The sequence below is a fragment of the Globicephala melas genome, chromosome 1 (assembly GCF_963455315.2).
Source record: "Globicephala melas chromosome 1, mGloMel1.2, whole genome shotgun sequence".
Classification (NCBI taxonomy): Eukaryota; Metazoa; Chordata; class Mammalia; order Artiodactyla; family Delphinidae; genus Globicephala; species Globicephala melas.
In genome coordinates, this window is record NC_083314.1 from 79,658,166 (window position 1) to 79,670,678 (window position 12,513).

General features: G+C 37.7%; 1 protein-coding gene across 5 annotated transcripts in view; it reads left to right on the forward strand.

Moving 5' to 3' along the window:
- Positions 1-12,513, forward strand: part of ARNT (aryl hydrocarbon receptor nuclear translocator) — a 62,610-nt gene that overhangs the window by 24,205 nt on the left and 25,892 nt on the right. For 2 of the 5 annotated variants that reach the window (XM_060299805.1, XM_030846399.3), the window contains exons 3-5: positions 2,737-2,781; positions 7,678-7,722; positions 10,475-10,519. In XM_060299805.1, the coding sequence (XP_060155788.1) occupies positions 2,737-2,781; positions 7,678-7,722; positions 10,475-10,519 (135 nt within the window). The remainder of the gene's footprint in view (positions 1-2,736; positions 2,782-7,677; positions 7,723-10,474; positions 10,520-12,513) is intronic. The other 3 variants (XM_030846401.2, XM_030846402.2, XM_060299820.1) reach the window with 2 other exon arrangements.

Sequence of the window (12,513 nt, forward strand, 5' to 3'; positions counted from 1 at the left end):
TTTAGAAAGGCCTGGAAGAATGGGTAGTATTTTACCTACTTTTTAAAGTATTAAAGTATTGAATTTCTTTTTCTTTCTTTTGCTTTTAATAATTATGTAGCTAGTGTTATAACTAGTCTTTAAGTTTCCTCTTACCAGTAGTAATGAAAGAGTGATCCCTGGGTTAAGGTGTTAACATGAGTAACATATTAAGACTTGCTATGTCTCCAAGAGCTTTATACATTTTAACTCATTTACTGAGGTATCTGGTGAATAAGTAACTTACCCAAGGTTTTGAAGCTAATAAGTGGAAGATCTATGATATGAACCTTGGGAGGTTAGCTTTTATTGTCTACTCTCTTAAACACAGTATTATGGTTATATATAATAGCAAACAATTAGAAGCAGTATTATCAAAATTAGGGGATTGATTGAGAAAGTTGTATTGAAAATGTACAGCTATTAGAAGTGACAAATATGTATTGGTACAGAAAAATGTTTACAGTATATTGAGAAAAGAGGTTACAGGGGCTTCCCTGGTGGCACAGTGGTTAAGAATCCACATGCCAATGCAGGGGACACGGGTTCAAGCCGTGGTCCGGAAGCTCCCACATACCACGGAGCAACTAAGCCCATGTGCCACAACTACTGAGCCTGCGCTGTAGAGCCCACGAGCCACAACAACTGAAGCCCGTGTGCCACAACTACTGAAGCCTGCACGCCTAGAGCCTGTGCTCTGCAACAAGAGCAGCCACCACAATGAGAAGCCCTCGCACCACAATGAAGAGTAGCCCCCGCTCACCGCAACTAGAGAAAGGCACACAGCAACAGAAGACCCAACGCAGCCAATAAATAAACAAATAAATAAATAAAATATATTTTAAAAAAAGAATAAAATGAAATAAAAAAGGTTACAGTGTATGTAATATACCAACTCTATCAGAAAAAAAAATATAAATAACATGTGTGCATAGCAAAAAAACTGAAAGGATACTCATCAGATGTATGGGTGATGGGATTATGGGTGATTTATTTTTTCTTTTGTTTTTAGTTATTTCTAGATTTTCTGAAGTAAGTGTGTTTTATTGATAATCAGGAAAATAAAATAAATATACATTTTTTAAAAGAAAGATTGGAAAATATAGAAAGAAGACTAAAGAGCAATAATCCTACTACCCAAAGTCATCTCCCATCAGTTTTTTTTAGGGTAATTACTTCATTCTTTATTCTATATGTAGATTTCTTTAAATAGTTATAATCATATAATTATGTAGGTTTATATAGCCTGGTCTTTTCACCTAATTGTATACAATAACCTTTTTTCCATATTGTCACATATGCTATAGAAACATAATTTAAAATACTTACATAGAGGGGATGTACTTAATTGCTATTTTGGGACATTTAAACTGTTTTGAAGATTTGCTGTTATATATAATGCTTAATGAATATCTTTGTATATAAATTTTTTTCTCTGAGTTATTTCTTTAGGATAGATTCTTAGAAGTGGAGTTATTGGGTAAATAGGTAGACTTTGACAGGTGATCTGGGGCTACAGAGAGGAAGAAGAATGGACACTTTCAGGGTTGATGCTATGTACTTCATATATAACCCATTTAGAGGCCCATAATATCAGGTTATCACAGTAGTAGAGATGCCAAGATCATTGGGTTAAGGTGGTAACATGAGTAATGTTTTAGTTTAATGGAGTATAGAGATTAATAGGAGATTGGCCTATCTTGTTACCTATAATCTTGCCTAATCCCTTGAAATGAAAGTCACCTCTGTTTTTACGAAACATTTAAAGCTTACTGATTGTGCTCTCCATATGAAGCTTTCTCATTCTCACTTGTATATTTTATTTGTCTAGGCAAAGAATCCCTTGAGGGCAAGTCTTTTGTTTTCACCTCATCTAGCACAGTATCCGGAATGTAGCATATATTACTTGTTCATTAGGTGAATGAAGGAGAGAAACATCATTTAACAACCTTCGGGGAATTCCCTGTTGGTTCAGTGGTTAGAACTCCGCGCTTTCACTGCTGAGGACACGGGTTCAATCCTGGGTTCAGTCCCTTGGGAACTAAGATCCCACAAGCTGTGCAGCGCAGCCAAAAAGCAACCAACCAGCCAACCTCCAGAGGTCTTAAAATCACTCCCTATGGAACATCACTGTTTTGAGAGATGTTTCAGAGAGCTTAACATAGCCTAAGGCAGACTATAGAAATGAAAAACAGTCCTGAATTATTCATATTAATTTTTTCTTGTCTTTTTGAGTTGATCCTGCTCCTTTTGTAGAGGTTGTACTGTGATATAAAACTTTGGCAAAGGTGGATTGCTACCCTAGGAAAATGAAAGGTAGCAATAGGTATTCCTTTTTTTTTTTTTTCTTTTTGCGGTACGCTGGCCTCTCACTGTCGTGGCCTCTCTCTGTTGCGGAGCATAGGCTCACAGGCCTAGCCGCTCCGCGGCATGTGGGGTCTTCCCGGACCGGAGCACAAACCCGTGTCCCCTGCATCGGCAGGCGGACTCTCAACCACTGCGCCACCAGGGAAGCCCCGGTATTCCCTTTTGATTGGCTAATTTCTTTGCCCAGTTTGGTACAACAGGAAGAGGTAATATACCTTTACTTATTCCACTTCCTCTTTTCCTTCTTCCATCTGAGTGGGTGTTCAGATAGCTTGTAGATTTAGAATTTTAGTTTTTTTAATGTTCTGCATTTTCAATAGGCTGATAATATTTTTTGTTGGCTTTCCCCAGATTGGATTTTGATGATGATGGAGAAGGGAACAGTAAATTTTTGAGGTAAGATCTTAAAAAACTTTCTCTAGATTTCTGATATTAAAAATTATTTCATTATCTTTATATTTCTGACTCATAATATTTTTGTCTTTAGGCCTAAGGAGAGTGCTTCACCCTAAAACTAAAGTTACCTATTACATTATACCCCATAAAATTTTCAAGCATTCTGGTAATAGCTCCAGAGGAAAGAGCTCAATGAGGGGAGAGCAGAGGAATTTACAAGACCCTCTGTGTCAGTTATCTATTGTTGTGTGGCTTAAAAAGAAAAATGATTTATTATTTCTCACAATTCTGTGGATTGGTTAGATGGTTATTCTGCTGATCTTGCCTAGACTCACTCATAAGACTGCATTCAGCTGCTTTGTCAGCTGGGAACTGGACAAGGCTGATAAGGCTGGGTATCTCTTTCTTTGTGGTCTTTTATCCTTAAGGAGGGCAGACTGAGTGTCTTTACATGGTGATGGCTGCAATCCAAAGGGCAGGTCCCAGTCTGAATGCTTATCAAGCTATTGCTTTGGATTGACGTTTGCTGTTGTCCCATTGGCTAAAGCAAGTCATATGTCTGAGTCCTGATTCAGTACAGGATGGTGCTATACCAGGTAGTGAATACTGCAAGGTGTAATTAGTTTGGGGGTCATTAATGTACTAATCTTTCATGCCCTCTAATACTCACTGACTTCTCCTACAGAGCAGGAATTGGAATTTGTATCTTTGAGTAGTGAATCTTCTGGAGAACTGAAAATGGACTTTTCAGTATATTGATGAAGGAGTTTTTTCAGAAAAGGGAAATTTTTATTTTTGCTTAAGACCAGTCACTTGGCTTTGTTTTTAAGTAAGGAAAGCAATAAGAGTCAAAGAATGGAAGATAACCTTGACTGCAACCTGCCTTTTTTCTTTTCAAATTTGAAAATATTACCTAGGTAGTGTCTACATTGCAGAATAACAAATATTTGAGAAATAAATAAAGGAGCCCTGTTTTTTAAACAATTTATTTTATTATGTGAGTGCCCAGGCTTCATTATTTGTTTGTTTTATTAACTAAGTTCTTAAAAGAAATATAAACATTATATTGCAAAATTTTTAAACAGTGCAGAGTTATATGTAATGAAAGTACATCTTCCCTCACTTCAGACCTTCAGAATCCTTCCCCTTAGACAATTATAGTTTCCAGTTTATTAAGTATCCTTCCAGAAATATTCAGTGCATATGTAAGTGTATTTAAATGCACATATATGTGTGCACATACACACGCTGTCTCCTCAGTTTTTGTTTTTACACAGAGGATGCCCATATTGTAAATTGCTTGCCATTGTTTAGTTTTGTAATGCTTAGTCAGTTACATCTATCTGTGTATTTTTTTTAATATCGTTGTTGTTTTTGCAATGTTTAAAGTGAAAGCTTGTGTTTCTAGCAACTGCCTAGTTGCGGAACACTGCCATATATTCTTGAAAACAACAACCATGGCTTGGCCACCATAAAGAGATAGTTGCAAAATATTGGAGAAAGCAATTCTCCAGGAGAGCTCTTTAGACTTAATGAGTGTCAACAAATGTGAAGAGGGGTAGAGATTTCAATTTCTGTTCAAGAATAGACTTTTTTCATACAGTTCCATTGGGAATTCCTCCAGTTAGGAATCCCTAATTATAATGATAAATACTGTTAGTGGAACTGTGTTGTGCATATGAATGAGATAGGGGTAACCACTAGTCTTATTTATACCTATCAGTTAGCTCTATCCCTGAGTCATTGCTTCCATTTCCACAAAATCTGGTAGTCACAAACTATATGCAAATTTAAAAAGGTTTATTTGTCTTTTCCCCAACCATAAAAAAAGGTTTTCATAATTCATCTTACCAAGTAGGTCATTATGCCCAAGTGAGGCATCACCCATTTTTTTTATTTGACCATCGGTACTTTTTTTTTTTGGCCTCGCGGCTTGTGGGATCTTAGTTCCCCAACCAGGGATCGAACCCATGTCTCCTGCAGTGGAAGCATGGAGTCCTAACCACTGGACCGCCAGGGAATTCCCAGTACTTTTTTTTTTTTTTAATTGGAATTCTCCACTTTGGTCAATGAGTGAAAGTCTTATTTGCGTTGTATCTGTAAATCAATATTAAATCTCCTTGGTGGATGAAAGCTGTAATTTATTACCTCTTTTCATCACTTTGTTCAAGTGTCATTTTTTTAAAAAATTGATTTTTAAAATTTATTTACTTTTGGCTGCATTGGGTCTTCATTGCTGTGCGTGGGCTTTCTCTAGTTGCGGCGAGCAGGGGCTACTCTTCATTGTGGTGCACATGCTTCTCATTGCAGCGGCTTCTCTTGTTGCAGAGCACAGACAACAGAGAGATATAGGCTATATATAACGCTGTAGGCGTGCGGGCTTCAGTAGTTGTGGCACACGGGCTCTACTAACTAACTAACTACTGATAGCTGTGGCTCGTGGGCTCTAGAGTGCAGGCTCGGTAGTTGTGGCGCACAGGCTTAGTTGCTCTGTGACATGTGAGATCTTCCGGGACCAGGGCTCGAACCTGTGTCCCCTGCGTTGGCAGGCGGATTCTTAACCACTGTGCAACCAGTGAAGTCCCAAGTGTCATTTTGTTATATTCTCCAGACAACATCTATAAAATATATATATTTTTTTAAACAGAAGAAATTTATTTTCTTACAGTTCTAGAGGCTGGAAGTCTGCGGTCAAGGCACCAGCATGGTTGGGCTCTGGTGAGAGCTCTCTTCTTGGCTTGCAGATGGTTGCTTTCTTGTTGTGTCCTCACACAACAGAGGAAGAGGAAGAGAAGTAAGAGAGAAAAAGAGAGAGAGAGAGAGACCATAAAATAATTTTTAAGAATATAAAGGCTTTGAAATTCTAGGTACAATATTAGAGTTGCTAGTATCTAGAATGCTTCTCAAATTCAAACAAATGCATGTACAAATCCACCAGGGGTTCTTGATAAGATAGAGATTATAATTCATTAGGTCTGTGGTAGTACCCAAGATTCTGCATTCTAATAGATTCCTAAGTGATGCTGCTGTTTCTGGTCCACTGACCACATTTTGAGTAGCAAATATCTGCAAGATTCATTCTTGAGATTCAAAATTAATATGAAAGGACTTCCCTGGTAGTGCAGTGGTTAAGAATCCGCCTGCCAGTGCAGGGGACATGGGTTCGAGCCCTGGTCCGGGAAAATCCCACATGCTGTGGAGCAACTAAGCCTGTGCACTGCAGCTACTGAGCCCATGTGCCACAACTACTGAAGCCTGTGTGCTTAGAGTCCGTGCTCCGCGACAAGAGAAGCCACCGCAGTGAGAAGCCCACACACGGCAACGAAAAGTAGCCCCTGCTTGCCACAACTAGAGAAAGCCTGTGCACAGCAACGAAGACCCAACTCAGCCAAAAGTAAATTAAAACAAACAAACAAACAAAATTAATATGTAAATTATAGGTCTCGTTTTTCAGCTTAGATCACTGTTTTCATTAAAAGTTTGTAGCGGGCTTCCCTGGTGGCGCAGTGGTTGAGAGTCCGCCTGCCGATGCAGGGGACACGGGTTCGTGCCCCGGTCCGGGAAGATCCCAGGTGCCGTGGAGCAGCTGGGCCCGTGAGCCATGGCCGCTGAGCCTGCGCGTCCAGAGCCTGTGCTCCGCAACAGGAGAGGCCACAACAGTGAGAGGCCCGAGTACCACAAAAAAAAAAAAAAAAGATAATTTCCATGATACTTGAAGAACTCCTGCAACTCAATAACAAAAAAACAACCTGATTAAAAAATGGGCAAAGGACTTTCAATAGACATTTCTCCAAAGAAGATACACAAATGGCCAAAAAGCATATGGAAAGATGCTCATGATCACTAATCAGAGAAATGTAAATCAAAACCACAGTGAGTAGGCCATTAGGCTGGCCACCATCAAAAAACCCGGAAAATAACAAGTGTTGGTGAGGATATGGGGGAATTGGAACTCTTGTGTACTGTGGATGGGAATGTAAAATGGTGCGGCCACTTTGGAGGAACATTAAAAACAGAATTATCATATGATCCAACAGTGCCACTTCTGGTGATATATCCAAAAGAATTGAAAGCAGGATCTTGGAGAGATATTTGCACACTCATGTTCACTGCCCAATTTTTCATAGTAGCTGAGAGGTGAAAGCACCCCAAATATCCATTGACGAATAAAGAAGTGTGGTATATACAGCTAGTGGAATATTATTCAGCCTTAAAAAAGAAGGAAGTTCTATCACATACTACAACGTGGGTGAACCTTGAGGACATTATACTAAATGAAATGAGCCAGTCACAAAAAGATAAATACTGTACGATTTCACTTATATGAGGATCTAAATAAAGTAGCCGAAATCAGAGAGACAGAAAGTAGAATGGTGGTTGCCAGGAGCTGGGCGTGGGATGGGGGCAGGGAGAGTGGGAGGATGGTGTTCAGTAGCTATAGAATTTCAGTTTTTCAAGGTGAAAAAGTTCTAGAGATATTTTGTACAACAGTGTGAACATATTGTAGTTAGCACTACTGAATTGTACACTTAAAAATGGTTAAGATGGTAAATTTTGTGTTACACGTTTTTTGCCATAATTAATGAAAAACAAAAACAAAACAATCCCTAACCTCAGTGGTGTTGACAGGGTAGTCAGCTGTGCCCTCATGAGATCATCATCTGTTTTTGGAGTGTCTGATAAGTAAGAGTAAAGGACACATTAGAACCCTGACAAATAATAGTCATGGGTTTTTAAGTTCTGTGGGATGCTGTTATTATCTCTGTTGTTCTGTGATGCCTTTTCATTGGCTTTTTTTTGTTGAATATTTTTTACCCCTTTCTAGTTTTCCTTTCAGAGTGAAATAGATATAACAAGTGTAATGCCTTGGACTAAGCCCCTTTTTTTCTCCTTCAGGTGTGATGACGATCAGATGTCTAATGATAAGGAGCGGTTTGCCAGGTAATGTAGTAGAGCATCTTGGTCCTTGTCGTGGGACCAGGCAATTCAAAAATACTGAGTTTTAATTTTATCTCAGTGAGAGTTAATTTCTCTATCCAGTCTGTTTCTTCTTCTGAAAGCTGTTGAAATTTAGTATTATACTTGTTTACGTTCGGGTAACAGGGCTTCAGACTTACGGCTTCAAACTAATGGTATATTTTACCCAGTGTTTTTATGTATGTGTTAGATAGCTATACAGTGTGCTTGCTGGGTGTCCACAGGAACACAAACAGTATGAATTTCTTTGTTGCATTTATTATTAAGTGGATCTACAAAATCTGTATAGATAATGGTTTTATTTTTTTAAAAATAACAGCAAAGAAATGATTTATGTGAAGACTGGAGTTTTTATTGAAAACAATATGTTTATCTGTCAAGAGGATGAAAAATAATTTGCTTTATTAAACAGATCCTTCTCAAGTCAAATATTGGTTTATTTTTAGAAAGTTTATTCTATATATTATTAAGTAGTAAGTTACTTGTTTTTTAAATATCGAGTTTGCAGCCACCTCAGAAAAGTGAATAATCCCAAATCCAGTGCTTAACTAATAAGCATTTACTATTTATTCATTGCTGATACTGCTGGTCTGGGGCCCATATATTGAGAACAATTGATGTAGAGGGCTAAGAAATATCAGTCAGAGTAGTTTAAAACTACTCTGAAGCAGTGAGATGCCATCATAAGCTTTGAATGAGATGCTAATATATAAAATGCATATGGGATTTTTCTCTAGTAGCAGTATATAGGACTGATTAAACAGAAGCACTATAGTGAGGGAGGTAGATATGAGGCTATTGAAATAATAAGACAGTGATAAAATCATGAGGGCCTGGGCTAGAATGGTGGCAATGACAGTAGGAAAGGAGTGAATTTAAGAGGTTTTTGAAGAATTTGTTTATCGAAGTAGATACTTGTAAACATTTTAGGATGTGGACCATCTCTAAAATGAGAAGTTAATAATAGGGATTTGGGGAGTAGTTTTTCAAAAGCTGCATTAGAAAGTGAAGCCATCAAATAGTAGTGGTGGTGGTACAGGTTCATAGTCTCTTGACTGAAATTCCTAAAAGCTATGAAAACATGACCTGAACTGTTTTAGACTTCATTTGTCTTGCTTAATGTGAATATTTATACATTCATGTATTTCACTCGGAAATATTAGAGTGGATAAGGGATTATGGATCTGTAGGAGTAGGAGTAGTAATAGGAATTTTAGATATTTAACTTTCAAACAAAGGAACTCATTTCTTTTTCTTTTTTTTTTTTTCTTTTTGGCTACACTGTGTGGCTTGTGGTATCTTAGTTCGCTGACCAGGAGTTGAACCTGTGCCCTCAGCAGTGAAAGTGTGGAGTCCTAACCACTGGACTTCCAGGGAATTCCCAGAACTCATTTCTTTAAGATATGATTTGTTAAGCTAGTTCACCTCACATATCCTCCTTCGGAATTCAGTTAGAGGGTCTTTAGAAGCTTAAATGAATTTTCCCAACTTTTTGAAAAAATGATTTGTAGTTTGTTAAGGAATTATAACAACCCAATGAACATGAAACTTCACTTAATATCACTGTTTTCTTTCTCTTCTGGTAAGTATGCATAAGTTTTCACATGGTTCTTATCATTACTGTGTTATTTTTTGTCTCTTTTTTTTTCCTGCTGGCCATTTTTTAGAAACTTTCCCATATATTGATAAAGTCATTATATTTGTCATTTTTAATAGCTAGTCTTTCAGCCTGTTATGTCATACTTAGACTTTTTTGTTACTCTATTTATTGTTATCTCTTTATGTTTTTATATATATATATTTATATATATATATATTTTATATATATATATATATATTTAAGATGGAATTGATTACTGATAAACTGGCCTACCAACACCTTCTTTCTTCAGCTGTCACCAATCCTTATAGTATTTTAGTTATCCAGAGAAATTTAGTGATAATCTTTGTAGCCCCCTCCAGGAAGGGGGAGTTGGTACTAGGATCTAGCAATGTTATGGCTTTATTGCAGAGAAATGGGAAAGTGACTGAATCGAAATTTACTACTTTAGGATCAAATCATTGATAGGGAATATATCCGAAACTTAGCTCTTAGTTTTATTTATGTAATTTCTCCAGTGAAGCTGTTTGGTTATTTTGTCTGTGAGTGCATGTGTGCTATATGTGTGTTATAGAAAGATTGTGATCACTTGTTTGACATTCTTATCATGATTTACTGTTTGATTTTTTTTCATTATAGAATAGCATATGTGGATATCATTTTCTTTTCAGATTGGGATCATTGTGTGAGAATGGTATTCCCTTGTTTGTTTCTTGTTCAAACTGTATATCCTTGGTTTCTACAGAGAATGATTGGCTTACTGTGCTCAGATTATGTTAATTTATAATGAATATTAGCCTTGCTTTTATGTTGACCTTTGTCCTGTAAGTTACTTTTTCTTAATCCTAACAGATGGCTTTTTAGAGTTACAGGCAAGGTTCTTGTCCATATTTCCATTTTCCCCTCTCTTCTCTGCATCTGTTTTGTTCTATTTCTTTTCTTTCCTTCCCTTCCCTTTTTTCTCTGTCCCTTCCCTCTCTCCTTCCCTTCCTCCCTCGCTTCCTTTCTTCCTTCCTCTTTCTTCCCTTCTTCCCTTCCTCCCTCCCTCCCTTCTTTCCTTCCTTCCTTCTTTCTTTTTATTTTACTTTTAGCTTAGTTCGTTAATTCTGTTTTTAGGTCGGATGATGAGCAGAGCTCTGCGGATAAGGAGAGACTCGCCAGGTAGGAGAACAGTGTCTTTTGGCATGATGAAGCAGATCATGCTGCTTTTTCTATCCTTTTTCTTATTCTGCTCTTTTCTTCCCCTTTCTCTTCGTGTTTTTCCTTGTCTGTGGCAAGAGAGGACAAGATTTTTAGAAGTTTGTGTGTAACAGGAACTTTGGCTTCCCCCATCAGAAAGTGGGTGGTTGAAGGAACTTTACTTAGGAATTTAAGAAATTGCTATTAGTTTTTATAGATTTCTCTTTTTATCTTTATCTTAGCACTAAGTTTCACAGAATAAAAAGCTTTCAGAAACAGTGCAGCTGTGCCAGTTGGTGCTTTAGCAGGGAAATACTCCTTTATCAGAAAACCAGTAAATATATCTGTGTTTGCAATTAGTTCCCAGTCTTTAGGCCTCAGTATTTACTCCACACCTCTCTAGAAGGCTCACCCTTATTTTCCTGTGTAGACTCACAGTCTAGATTACTTTGTCACAGCAGTACTGGTGTTGCTTTGGTGATTGAATCTTTTGTGTTTCCCAGAAAAGCTTAGCAGCCTAGATGTGGCTGTTTAAAAGATCAGCCTTATGGATTTCAGTGTCAGAAATCTGTCAGATACTAGGAAAATGGGTGCTTTATGTTTGAGTATTGAATTTTATGTTTCTCAGGCAAAGTAACTGAATGTCAATCTATGTTGTGAGACCTTTTCAGTAAAGGAGACTCTATGGAGTTCTCTTTGGAGACTGTTGTCGATAATGTAGAAATACTGTGGAAGAAATGTTGTGCCCAAATTTTCCTGTTTTTTGGTCTCTGTGATTTGGGATACTCAGTAGGAGGTAGATCACTAATACCAGTACCAGTTTTTATTACTTCCCCCCTCTTACCTACCATTTCCTCTTTCAGCTGGGCCGCAAGCTCATTTTGCTGCCATTTCAACTTATGTCTCCTACGAACTCTTTCACTTTCATAAAACTGATTGGTGTGGTATGGTGGGAAGAACATTGCCTTCATTGGGAATGAGGGCAGCCCTTAGAAGAGTCAGTTAACTGCTTGACCTTAGTTTGCTCTTATCATAAAAAAGAAATTTATGTTAGATTTGTTGTGTTCTTTTTGTTTTGGCAGAGAACTTTTGTTCCAATAGAATCCTTAAGTGGTAATAGAAGTCAATAAAAAAGACAAAAGCAAAGCTGCTCAAGTAAAAACAGAAATGTAGCATGTTGTTTGGGTCTTTCCTTGAAGCAGTCCCACAGAAGACACTGAGGAACTATTAGGCTTTTCAGAAATCCAGTTTGAAAACTACTGGATTACTATTTTTAACAATGATACTCTGTTTGATTTTGAGGAAGTCAGTATTGGAGATATGTTCCACTTACCCTGGTGAGATCCAGATTGTATGTTTTCAGGCCTTTAAACATCTTCCTGTCCACTTCACTCCTATTCTCCAGTTCGCTTTGTCCCAAATTGGGCACCCATAAGGGACCTCTAGTAGATGATATCTTACAAATCTCATGAGCTCAGTGTACTGGCACCAAACCCAGATAGAGAAGGTAGGGCTTTGTGCATTAGTGGGACAAGTAAAACTTCCAATTCTGCCGTCTAGTGTTGAGAATAAGAGAGAAGCTTAGAACAAACAGCATTTTATAGACCAAGGGAATCTATACTATCAATTCTTGTATCAGCTGTTGAGCAACATACTTGTGTTGGAAAAAATTGGTCATTTTATGTTTTCAGCCTTTAAAAAGTTGAATTGGTAGACATGAAATCAGCCAAGCTGCTTTCAGCATTTTTTAAGACTGTCATTTCTTTTTTTTTTCCTAACATCTTTATTGGAGTATAATTGCTTTACAATGGTGTGTTAGTTTCTGCTTTATAACAAAGTGAATCAGCTGTACATATACATATATCCCCATATCTCTTCCGTCTTGTGTCTCCCTCCCTCCCACCCTCCCTATCCCACCCCTCTAGATGGTCACAAAGCACTGAGGTAATCTCCCTGTGCTATGTGGCTGCTTCCCA